The sequence below is a fragment of the Bremia lactucae genome, linkage group LG14 (assembly GCF_004359215.1).
Source record: "Bremia lactucae strain SF5 linkage group LG14, whole genome shotgun sequence".
Lineage (NCBI taxonomy): Eukaryota > Oomycota > Peronosporomycetes > Peronosporales > Peronosporaceae > Bremia > Bremia lactucae.
This window is the reverse complement of record NC_090623.1, coordinates 2,032,661-2,045,248: the sequence shown is the minus strand read 5'-3', so window position 1 is coordinate 2,045,248 and position 12,588 is coordinate 2,032,661. Positions and strand designations below refer to the sequence as shown.

Below are 12,588 nucleotides of genomic sequence, written 5' to 3'. Positions count from 1 at the left end.
AGAATTATTTCTCTGCGGGCTCGGGTTCTGGTTGCATATGCGCGAATTTTGTGCTTTACTCCGCTTGAGGTCGAGTCGTCCAATGTCGTGGGTCGCTTGAGGTTATGTAGCTGCACTGTGTACTCCGTACGTTTAGCATGACCACTTCAGTTTCCTTTATAATGCCTTTGCCAGATCGTTCCTAGTGAGCATTTTAAACCCTAAGATGCCTCCGCCAAACAAGACTGGCCTCCGAGCATGCGCAGTCCGGATAAATAAAATGGTGTCTCACCCGTACTGGCGTGGACACTGTTATTTATAGCGAACTTCACAAATATCAATTGCTTGCTCCACTCTTTGGGGCAAATTTACTCGAGCTAGCTTCGCCGATTTTAGGATCGTCTCCGTGATTACTTTTGTGCTCTCTCTGCTGATATTGATACTTCGGTCTCTGTCCAATTGCAGAACCAATTCCCCTTTGACTTGAGTTAATGTTACTGTATAAGCGCAAACAGTTTGCGTTTCTAAGCACTTGTCGTATAAAGTCCGGGATACCCCTGCTTGCTATATTGCCTTCAACAATCTCAACTATCACTGCCCATTCATCATCCGTCCCGTTACGCACTTAGTAACGACTGATTGATGCCTCGGACGGTGCACATAGATCCTTGAAACGAATGATATCATCGCTAGTGAACTTGGCTGGAATAAACGTGCAGTCCTCGTAAAACCGGCTTGAAAGCCCCAATAGCTGGTTACGGTGAAGCTTCTACACCGCTCTATACCGCCTGGGCTCACTGATTTAGAAATGGGGCGTGCGCTCATTTGCTTGAACTCACTAGACAGCTTGCGGACGATCTCTTCGAAAGCCCATTTTGTGTTAAGTAGTTCTTTGGCGATCGTTGTTGCAAGCTTCACTCATTCTGAGCAGGTTCATAAACTCGTGACGAACACTTGCTCGAAGAGGCTAAGCAATTTAGCTGCTTCCACTCCAGTGAGTTTGAGAAATTGATGGCTTTCGGCTGGTAGGACCTCCCGTTGTATGGGCACCGCTTCATAAATCCCTGTAAAAGGTCTCTTAGGGTTTTTCGCTATGCTTCCACCTGGCCGATGCCTGGAGCTTGAACCATGTCGTCTTTCAGTGCTATGAACATCTTTCCGCTGTTGCGTGTTTGACCTGTTGCTCCCACCAGTAGTGGGATCTTAGTCGTTTGTCGTTGCTCAGACGTCAGATCTACTGTCTCAAGTTTACTTGTTCCGTGTCCTGGACCCCCCCCCACTCCACCAGCTTTCGTCCCTCATTGTTTTCACCTGTGGAATTTTTCTCCTCGTCCTCACCCTCTGCTATGAGCGAGGGTTTGGAGAATGGTACTTCCGACTTTAATACGTCTACAATCTCTTCCGTGGCCATCATCTACCCACTGATAAGTATCGCGGTATTCATTTCCGATCTCGTTTCCATCAAGGCGCCTCAGATTGGGGAGTGGAAAATCTCTTGCAACGATTGGCGGAGTTGATTATAACTTAAATTCACCAATCAACAGAACTAATGTCTTGTTGCCTCAATATCACCTAATTTGGTAAAGTTAGAAAAGTGAGTCAAAATTGATGAAGGACAATAATTTTGTGCTTCTTTATTTATTTCCTTTTATAGGAAATAACAATTATCTTATCTACGGAACCGGTTGATCCACCCTATTGCCACACCCTCACCGTATGTTTCTTTTGATTTATGAAAAACCACAGCTTAAAAATAAAATCATAATTTATTCCGCTATATCACAAAATTAACAATTTCTTTCGAGTCGACATTAGATCCCCTTTTCGCTTTGGTACACCCCGGTGTGGCAATACGCAAAGTGGTGTATCCTCCCTATTTCAATTATAGGAAATAATATTTATGTGCACCCTATTACATAAGACTTAAATGTACATTATACAGTTTTCCTTTTTCTAAATGCAAGTGTTTACCTATTGTTGCTTGGCCCCGCGGCTTGAAAATCTTCCTCTGCACGTCGTGTACGTGAAGTGTTCAAAGGCACCATGCCTACTATTATTAGTATTGGTTAGCTTGCACTGAAACAGTACAAGCGAAAGGTGCTCGTTACCGAGATTTGGAATCAGCGCGTTCTATATAGGACGATATTATTACATCACGCTATGACTTACTTTTCTTGTCAGTTTCAAATGATTGAAGTGATAGCACTGATCCTCTTTGAGATCGTGGAAGAAATCTTTTAATTCATTGGCCTTGCTTTATTTTATGTCAATGACATATTGCATTTTTTAGATCCCAGAAAAGGACTATTTGCTTCGGCAACATTATGCTGCTACATGGAAAGAAAGAAATACACGATTGCTTTGAACGACACGAAACATTGCTGTGGGCTGCGATTGGAGCTATAGTGTTTGAGACATTTAACAATTGGCGTCTGCTAAGCTGACGCCATAGGAAGTGAACTCGGCATGCTACTTTATTTTTTGCTAAATTGAGATGCGAGTGTCGATTAATTTAGTTGTATTGGGATATTATTGACTAGCAGTACTTTGCCTTCTATAAAATCCAGGCCGTAGCTTTTCATCTGATGTCGTTAGGATCTTTCTGCTGAACCTGGGAGTTTCATTTATTGCGGCAGAAGCAGTTCCCGCAACTGGCAAGTTAAACTAATAGTGGTCACAACCGAGTTATAAATAGGCTATAAAATGCACTCGGTGCCAGACACTGTAACTTAGAGGTGTTACTTAAATTCATTAAAACATACGAAAAGTTAATGGATGCCATGAGCGATGTGCGTTCTGCTGGTAAAACATAAGACCGACGCTGATGTTCGCACGATCATTGCTGGATCGAAAAGTACAAGGAAGATACAGGTCAGAAATGCCCAAGTTTGAATCGACGTTTACCAAAGAATTCCTAGCAATCTATGACCGAAACTCTTGTGACATCCATTATAAAGCATCCCTTGCAAAGAAGCGCAGTAGGAAATTGCAATCATCTTGCTGCACGATTGAATGGCGTGCAGGACCATGTAAAGAGCAACCATCACTCTCAATCTTGGCGCATCTTTTCTTTATCGAGATTGACCAGAAAGGGTGGCGTGCATTCTTATTTCCGCTTTCTGGGATTGGTAGTCCAAAATGGCGCTTTATTATCGATTTAACCAGTTGCACCCAAGTCTTGAGCATGGTCCTCGACGACGCGCGTCAAGACCACTTTGTGCAAATTGAGACTCCCAAGTGCAGGAAGGCTACGCCATTAAACTCGTTCACGTCGCCAAGATTTTCGCTGCAGTGGCGCAATCTCAGCCTAAAGGCGAAAATAACCAACCCTCGCACGAACAAAACGGAAGAAAAGGAGATTTTAGCTAATGTGAGTGGCACGGCCAACCCTGGCGAGTTACTGGTTATTATGGGCCCTTCTGGAGCTGGCAAGAGCTCTTTATTAGATTGCATATCAGGGCGCAATAAAGCCGTAGAGGGCGAGATCACAGTTAACGGCCTGCCATGGAGCGACGCCACCAAGAGACTCGCGTCATATGTTTTGCAGGACGACTTATTTTACCAGACGATCACCGTAAAAGAGCATCTTGTTTTTCAAGCCAAGCTGCGCATGGGGAAATTGCATACAAAACAGCAGTATATGAAACGTGTGGACGAAGTGATGGAACAGCTGGGTTTAATGAAATGTCGGGACACTCTCATTGGTGGTTCATCCCAGCGTGGGATCTCTGGGGGCGAGAGAAAACGTCTGTCATTTGCTACGGAAATTTTAACCAATCCATCAATTTTGTTTGTAGACGAGCCAACGTCGGGATTAGATAGTTACATGGCCGAGACCGTGACAGCGCAATTGCAACAAATTGCTCGCGACGGTCGGACAGTCATTGCAACAATTCATCAACCTTCGTCGGAACTATTTGCACTCTTTGATCAGCTGTATCTATTGTCCGATGGATCGCCCGTGTATCAAGGAAAAACGGTCGATTCAGTCGAGTACTTTGCATCACTAGGATATGCGTGTCCATCGATGATGAATCCGACAGACTACTTTATGAAACAACTCGTGGTGATGGATAAAGCTACCGACAACGAAGGCGTTGCGCGGATTGAGAAATTCAAGACAGAATGGAATATACGTCAACCAATGCTTTCGAGTCCATCACTCGACGAGGAGACTGCGGTGACAGAATATCAGGATACGAGACTGAATGTTCTTGGACAATTTAGTGTACTCGTCCATCGCAACGTGATTCGATTCGCACGTGATCGATTTGGCCTTCAAGTCTCGCTTTTTCAAACGGTTTTTATCTCCCTCATTGTTGGGCTCATTTATCTTCAGCTTGATGTCAATCAAAAGGGAGTTCAAAATTTTACTGGCGCATTTTTCTTTCTCATTGTCAATCAAACTTTTAGTGCTGCCAATCCCGTCTTTATTTCCGTGCCACTGGAACTTCCGATTATCATTCGCGAATACAGGGGTGGATTATATCACCTTTTTTCCTGGTACATTGCAAAGAATGTTAGTGAACTTCCCATGCAACTATTGTTGCCAGTTTTATTCTTCGTACCAGCGTACTTATTGATTGGTATTGGTCACGGATTTCACGTCTACATTTATCAGCAAATTATCATTATTCTCGTCAACAGTTGCGCAGTGGGTCTAGGCTATATGGTTTCGTGCCTCGTTCGTCGGATCGATATTGCTCCTGTAATTGGGCTCGTCATAATCCTTCCTTTTCTATTGTTTGGAGGATTATTGATCAATTCGGACGATTGCCCTGATTACTTTGTTTGGATCCAATATTTGTCCCCAATCAAGTATGGTTTTGAAGCTGTTATGAAAATCTTTTGGGAGCGGGTCCCTACAATTGCATGCAATGAAGTTATAGAAAACTGTACTGCACGCTCAGGAACTGATGTGCTTAGAAGTTTTAGCTTGGCGTCTCGTACACCTTTTGGCAGCGGTCTGATCCTTTTGGTTATAAATGTTGGTTTTCGCACGGTCGGATTTATTGGCTTGTGGCTAAGCCTGCGTAAGGAGCGCTAAGTACATGGTCAACGAAATTATACAGCAATACATTTTTGCTGTGAAACGAGAAAAGTTTCCGATTCATTTTTGCGTTTTTGCCTCTATTAGCACCCAAAACGTGTCCGCTACGTGCGTTACATCAAAAATTCTGACAATTATTAACTTAGTAAAGCTATAATAAAGTTTGTCTCCATGCCAATGATTGTGTTAGAACCAATCGAGCACCTAATTTAGGCGCTGAATTGCCATATTTCCATCCTTAACAATTAATTTGTGTGAAATTAATTAAATAGTCACTAATGAAGTTATCATAGTGACATTTCCGGATCAAGTTGGTGCATTTGAATGTTATGTTATGGACCGCAAAATTGTGACTAGCCGACATTGCCACACTTGGCATGTTCATCAAAACAAATTAGGAACGATACGCAAAACAGTATAGTCGTATACGACCAATCCGTCCTAATCGCAATTTCAATTTTCCTTACGTGTAACGGGGTGTATCGTAAAATGAAATTAACACTTAAAGGTTGTTAATTAATATATTATCTAAAAGGTAGATAATATTTGAAGAATTTAACTTTTCATGGCAATATTCTTAAAGCTAATCCATTGGTAAATATAGGCCTTTATATCTACTTAGTTCGCGGTCCAGTCAGCGCTGGACGCGCGCAAAGAGAGAGACATATAAGGCTTTATTACACGTTTGTATTAGTTTTTAATTAAGTTAGCATTAAATAGATATAAACAGAAGAACTTAATTATATTGAATAAAGTTGTCTTATAACCCTCTTTAAAGCAAGTGTTTTAAAGAGAATGTCCTCTGCACTTACAAGTGTATATGAAATGACGTGAGGCACTGAGGCAGTTTGAAGTGGACTTGTACTGAAGCATACAAGTCAGTGTTCCCCGTTATATTACGCTCACTTTACCTGCCAACTCTTGTTTCATATATGCACTTTCCACTTCAACGCATGCGATTCTACTGTTCTTGCTCTGCTATTTCACCGAGACTCACGGAAAAGTAATTTGCAATCTAAAATAACTAAATAAACGAGACTGCATGCGACAGCGCGGCACTTGTTATCTATAAATAGTAGTGTAACGGGACACTGCCGACTTGTACTGCTCCAGTACAAGTCCACTTCGCACTGCTTCAGTGCAAGTGGTTCCACACGTCACTTCACGTACACTACTACGTGAAGAGGAAGGTTCTCTTAAAACACTTGCTTTACAGAGGGTTAAAAGTAAACTGTATTTGATATAATTAATGTAAGGGTATAAAGTTGCTCTAATGTTACACAGTCCTCTTTAAGTACGCTTGGTGTGCTTAAGAAGACGTCAATAACTTCAATAAAGTAATTAGACACACCGCTCGGGAATGGTTCACGTTTGTTACCAACCCTTGAGTTGTGATGCACATATGTGCATTCACATTAGGAGGGATGACGCCTAGCGTCATCCGTTACGCGAGGTATCTACAAAGATACGCTCGCCATACATACTAGTGTTATCTACAGAGATGACAATTTTGATTGGTAAAAAGGTATTTATATTTAATAAAATAAAATATGAATCAGTCTGAAGAATACTTTCAACTTTGTAAGTGCGCACGAGGAGCCGGATAACCGCTCCCGTGACGACACTTTACTAGAGTACTTAGTGTGTTAGGTGAGGTCGCTAAGGCGATCACCACAACTACCTCACTGCACGCAAGAGAAGACGGTCTTACCGCTTCCCCGCTGTGCTAGGGTGTGCGTCTAAGTAAAGCGTGGCCGCATTAAGACCTGCCCGCCTGCAACTAGGTTCTTCTGTTTCTATCAATTTTCTACAAACATAACTATTTACTAATACAAAACATGTGATAAAGTATTATATGTCTCTCTCTTTGCGCGCGTCCAACACTGACTGAACCGCGGAGCAAGCTGATATAAAGGCCTATATTTACTAATAAATAAACTTTCGAATGTTACTGTGTAAAGTAATATTCCCAAAACATTATCTACCTTTTAGATAATATATAAATTAACAGCCTTAAGTGTTAATTTAATGTAACGATACATCCCGTTACATCACCCCCTTTCAAGCGACAATCACTCTGACTGTCATTGAATAGAGTGGTCACTATAAGACCACTTTAGTGAAAACGATGTTGATTGTCAGAATCATCATTTTCAATTCTATCGCATGGTTAACGGGCCCATGCGGTCAGCGAACGGTGCAAAACCTTCGGCTGAGGTCATGGTGTTGCGGGCGGCGCATTATTGTCCGGCAGGCAGGGCGTCTGCCGTACTATCATATTCTCCCGCAACACTAATGTTGCGAGTGCACGTAGTGAGTCACCGCTTGAATGCGATTCCTCTGTGGAGGTCGACTATGAATGCGAGTCGGACGATATGGCTGACTCGGGAGAGTGGAACAGTCGCCTGAACGCCGTCAGGCGACTGACTATGTGCCTTCGATTGAGGACGCTAAATCGGGTAGACGTGCTAATAGCATTCGCTATAATATGTTTATTTTCGACGATGAGGATGACAAGCACCGTCTCCCGTGCCGTCACCACGCACAGGAATTAGAGCGGGTCGATGGCGGAAGCCATCGTAATAAAAGTTCTTGTGGAACCTCTGCATCAGTGGGTAGCACTCAGAGGGGGGCAGACAATAAAATGTATCATCTTGTCCCTGAGAAGAAGCTGTAGCTTGTCTTCGAACGGCTAGTCAGTAGATTGTCTGGAAAGACTACTCTTCACAGTAAATATCCGTTTTTTATTGCGGCAAAGCTACATGGCCATGATCCCCGCGCGAAGAACTTTCGCGCTGAATAAGATTTTATCTCGATGTTTTTCTCAAAATTTGAAGGAATAGTAGCAACAACAAGCGCTATAAAAGCTCGTTGATGCAAGGCTGGAACGCATTTATTCGCCATGTCAAAGTCATAAGACGCAAAGCCTAGCTTCAAAGACTTAACGCGATCACGTTAAGTTAGAAACTACCTCTAACCGGTGCAAGATCTAAACTGCATTGGTTGTCTCGTGAGGCAAGACTTCCATGCCTCACGGGGGTGATCCCTGTCCGTGTTGTGTCGACAACACGAAACGAGTGAAAGGACGGAAGGGCTCATATCGAGATGCGCGAAGCGTAAGACGTTTTGCAATCGATTTACAGGCGCCAGAGACGCGTGTTTTCCGATGGTATCGTATTGCATTAACGCACAGCCGATTGCTAAATTACTGGCGTAACAGACCACATGGAATGGTCTGTCTTGATCTGCAATCGCCAAGATGGGCGATCGCATCAAGCTTTACTTGATACCTTCAAACGAATGCTGACAATCAGCGACAACCATTTCTAGTCTTTTATCAAGAGACGAGAGAGATGAAGTATCATCTCGGCATATAATTGCGTGGGTACGTATGCAAGTACTCCGCCAGTCCAAGGAACTTTCTCAGTTCCTTGACGTCAACTGGAACTGGCCAGTCGGTAATTGCCTTGATTTTTTCGGGATCAGGGCGCACGCCACGTTTACCGACGATGCACCCAAGAAGTAGTATTTCGCTTGCAGCGAATATACACTTCTTGATATTTGCGTACAACTTATGCTTTCGCATAAATGTAAGAGCCTGTCGAACGTGAGTTTAATTATTTTCCACATCCGTCTTTCCGCCCATGACCCGGCTATGGACGAATACATCGTCGAAAAAACTCGGTCTCAGCAGATTTGTTACGCATCTGTTGAATTTTGCAGGGGCGTTACTAAGCCTCTTTGGCATTACTAACCATTTTAGAGCATCCCACTCGGAGTGCTCTCTGCTGTGTGCGAGATCTCCCGTTCACGCGTAATGATCTGATAATCCATCCATCAGATCCATAGACGAAAAGATCGTACTCTTAGACATACCTTCTATGATTACGTCTTTTTTAGGTATCAACGTTTGAGTCGGTACCACTGCAGCATTCGGCTTACTAAATGCGCTCGCTATCCGTCACCCTCCTGTGGGCTTTCGCACACAGAAGATCAGAGAGCTATGTGGAGATGTTGACACCCTTACCGGGTCCGCTTTTTATCGATCGATATATTATTTATCGATCGCAAGTACTTGTTCACGAGGCATGGCCACTGCTTCATGACAATACTTAGAGTCCGGTTTGTGCTCGATCTCATGTCGATTGCCTTATCCTATGGCAACTCGCATGGAACTACTTCAGGAAATTTATCCCTGAATTAAATCAAATCATTGTATAAAGGATTTGTCTCAAGTGACTCTCAATCTGAGTCTTCACATCAAGAACACTTTCGTTCATCGATGAGCTGCTGAAAACCCGTTCATTCTCTGCAAAAATTACCGCTGACCGAATATCGGTTACGTATTCGTCCTTTGTGACGAACGACGCAGAACTGCTTGATTCTGTCACTATGCGGATCTCTCAAGAACCGTTTAGGTTCTAGGGTTGGTAATTAAGTTATTTTCTAAGTTAACTTTAGAAACGCATACAGATCAAGAGTATAAGTGCCTACTCTTGAACTATTATTAACCAAGACATTAAAGGTCTCGGGTTTTTTCTGAGACCCCTATTCCACAGGCTGCCGAGGGATTAATCTCTCGGGATCTAGAAGTCTAGTAACTTCAACTATTTGAGGAGATTTCTCCTCAAGTTCGTGGGGACCTCTTCCCTCAACGTCTTCCGAGTGTGATTGCGCTATCACAGTCGGGTCCACTACGGTCGACTCTCAACTCGACCTAGGATCATCGTGTTGTCCCTTTGGGGCAACCGGTTTACTCCTTGAATGTCGCCCGCCAAGCGTGCATTCATGTCTCAATCCACTCGACCTCTTCGAGTGGTGGACGTTCGGCGCTGTCTGTGCATTAATACAGCCGCGGGCAGCTGACTCCACAATGTGATTGGTAATCACACTGTGTTCTTGTGCACTCGTACTAACCACCTTAGCACAAGTGAGGCCATCGCACTCACTCGTAGTACCACATGTTTGTAGACGTTCATCAGATGGCCATCTGATGAACAATTGACAAGCACCTTTACGGATCGATGCTGCCAGCTGATTCTTGGCTTATATTATCTGAGCCAAGGTAAACCTAGGATGACATCAAATTTGTCATCCAAATTCAGTACGATGAAACCATTATCATCCTGTAAATCTTTTAACGTGTAGTGAAATTTCACTACGCGTTTCATTACTGTTATCGATGCACCTGTCGCTAGACGCACCGTCATTCTCGTTGGAGGGATGTCGCGCTCAACATATTTGAGCCTACGACCCTCTAGCGACAGGTGACATATAGAGTTAATCGACGCCCCACAGTCCACTTGGGCTCTACGTGACAAACCATTTGTCACTTTTAGCTTCAATGTGATGAGGGATACCTCATCGCCAGGTGCAGAGACACATAATGATTGTTTGACTGGAGCAACTTTAGTCAAGAGATTTGCAAATTCTCTTGAGGTTGCTGGATCAGTAGGACGTTGCGCCTCTACTAACCCCGATTGACTTTTGGCGGTCCATCTCATATTTGCGAATTCGCAGCAACATCGGACCCGCGACCGTTGCTCTTTTTGGCATTCGGTCCATTATTACGTTCAGTACCTCTCGGTACTAAGCGTGGGGCACTGCACTCATGAGCGTAGTGTCCTAACTTTTGACAGCGATTGCATTTCTGCAATCGCTTATTGCTCGAAACGCGAAGTCTCTCGCTTTCGACATTTATGTGGCTCACACGTTATGGACCACCAAGCTCTTGTCGTTTCGGAGGACGATAGGATGACGAACTAGCTTGGGCCTGTCTGAAACTAAAGTCCTCCTGTTCCGCAACGGATATTGCTTCTTCAAGCGTATCAAAGTTCAAGCGGAGCAGATCAGTCTTCACGGGACCATTCGTAAGACCTTGGACGAACACCGTAATCAACGTGTGCTCATGACTGGATTGTTCGTGATACAACTCACTATGGGTCGTATATGCTGTGCATAAGCGTGAACATCACACTTGCCTTGCTTGAGTTTCAGAAGCTCTGATCGAGCTCTGAACTCAGTCCTAGGCGGTTCAAACGTCTGTTGAGCCGGGCTTTAAATGCCTCTAGCGAGCCAAATACATATGTGTCGCGCAACTTAAGGCCCAGTGCCCAAGTTTTGGCATGACCTGCCAAATTTATCTGAGCAATTGCGACGAGCCTTCATGGCATCGTCTAATTCGGCGAACCACCTTCAAAGGGAGTCCTCTTCGACTACTTAGAGATGTCTATCTTTAAGGTTTTCGGACGACGCGTGTGCGTTATCCCAGGTACAGGGGTCTGTACCTGTTGCAACCTCAACATATCTGCCTGTTGAGAGCCTTGCTGATTAAGCAAGGCTACTTTCTCCTTCGCTTCGTCAACTTCATGTTGTATTAACTTGGTGGTGGCTGAACGGAGGGCGTCTCTGTTTAAACTGGAAAACATGGCCAAGATGGCATCATTTCCTACGGTCGAACTCATTCGCTCGACCGCGCTCCTTTCTATCTTACTTGGAAAGGTGTAACTATCACGCATATTGTGATTCGTATTTCCATTACCATCGTAAAATTCCATGTTGTATGATAGAACTCTGGTCCTTGGACGGACTACAAAGTGCTAACAGGTGTAACGAAGCACCGCCCATTTATACTGCTTCGGTTTACTTTTAATTGCTTCAGTGCAAGTGGTGCCACACGTCACTTCACGCACACTAGCACGCGCAGTAGAAGACTCTTTAAAACACCTGTTTTTAAAAGGAGGGTTTGAGGTAAACTTTATTAAGTATAATTAAGTTCTTCTGTTTCTATCTATTTATTACTAACTTAATTATATACTAATACATAACATCTAGTAAAGTCTCATCTGTCTCTCTCTTTGCGCGCGTCCAGCGCTGACTGGACCGCGGAGAAAGTTGATATAATGGTCCATATCTACCAATGGATAAGCTTCTCGAACATCACTATGTAACGTAATATTCTCAAAAAAAATATTATCCACCTTCTAGATTAAGTATTTAGGGAGTTGTTATATTCGCTACCTTTTGGTTAAATTCACTACCTTTTCAAAAGTACATGTCGAACCTAACATTATATTCACTACCTTAATCAGATGTATTTACAGCTGCAAACCACCATCACTTGCAAAATGTTATTAAAAATTAGTACTTTCAGAATCGTTTCTGGTAGCCACAGGAACTTACTTACAGCTTAAAAAAATCCTTCCAGAATATGCCTGCGGGAAGGATCTTTTGCACTTGGCCAAAACGTTTTTGTTTATGTGCCATCTGCACAGAAGGCTCACCGATGTTAAAAACATCTTCTTTACAGCTGCGAGAAGTGCCGATGCGCGGTCTGTGATGATAATCCTATGTAAAGAAGTGCCTGGCTGGATGGTGGTAAGTTTGGTTTAGGCCTATGTGTAGTACTTTTCTTCTTCATCTCGGAGAAAGCCTAGGCCCATTGTGAATTGAGAATTGGAGCTGGTCATGCCAATAAAATACAGTAATGGAAGATGATATCTGTTTCTTTTGTAAGTGCAAATCACGAGGATTGCATGATGATATTGTTTAGCTAGTCG

The 12,588-nt window shown here is 43.4% G+C and overlaps 1 protein-coding gene across 1 annotated transcript; it reads left to right on the top strand.

Annotated features, from left to right (window-relative positions):
- Positions 1 to 2,857: 2,857 nt before the first annotated feature.
- On the top strand, positions 2,858 to 5,026 carry CCR75_009814 (uncharacterized protein; the record flags this gene model as incomplete). The annotated part of the gene is made up of 1 exon (XM_067967851.1): positions 2,858 to 5,026. One exon carries the CDS (start codon positions 2,858 to 2,860, stop codon positions 5,024 to 5,026), a length of 2,169 nt encoding a protein of 722 aa, XP_067816951.1.
- Between the last annotated feature and the right edge of the window lie 7,562 nt (positions 5,027 to 12,588).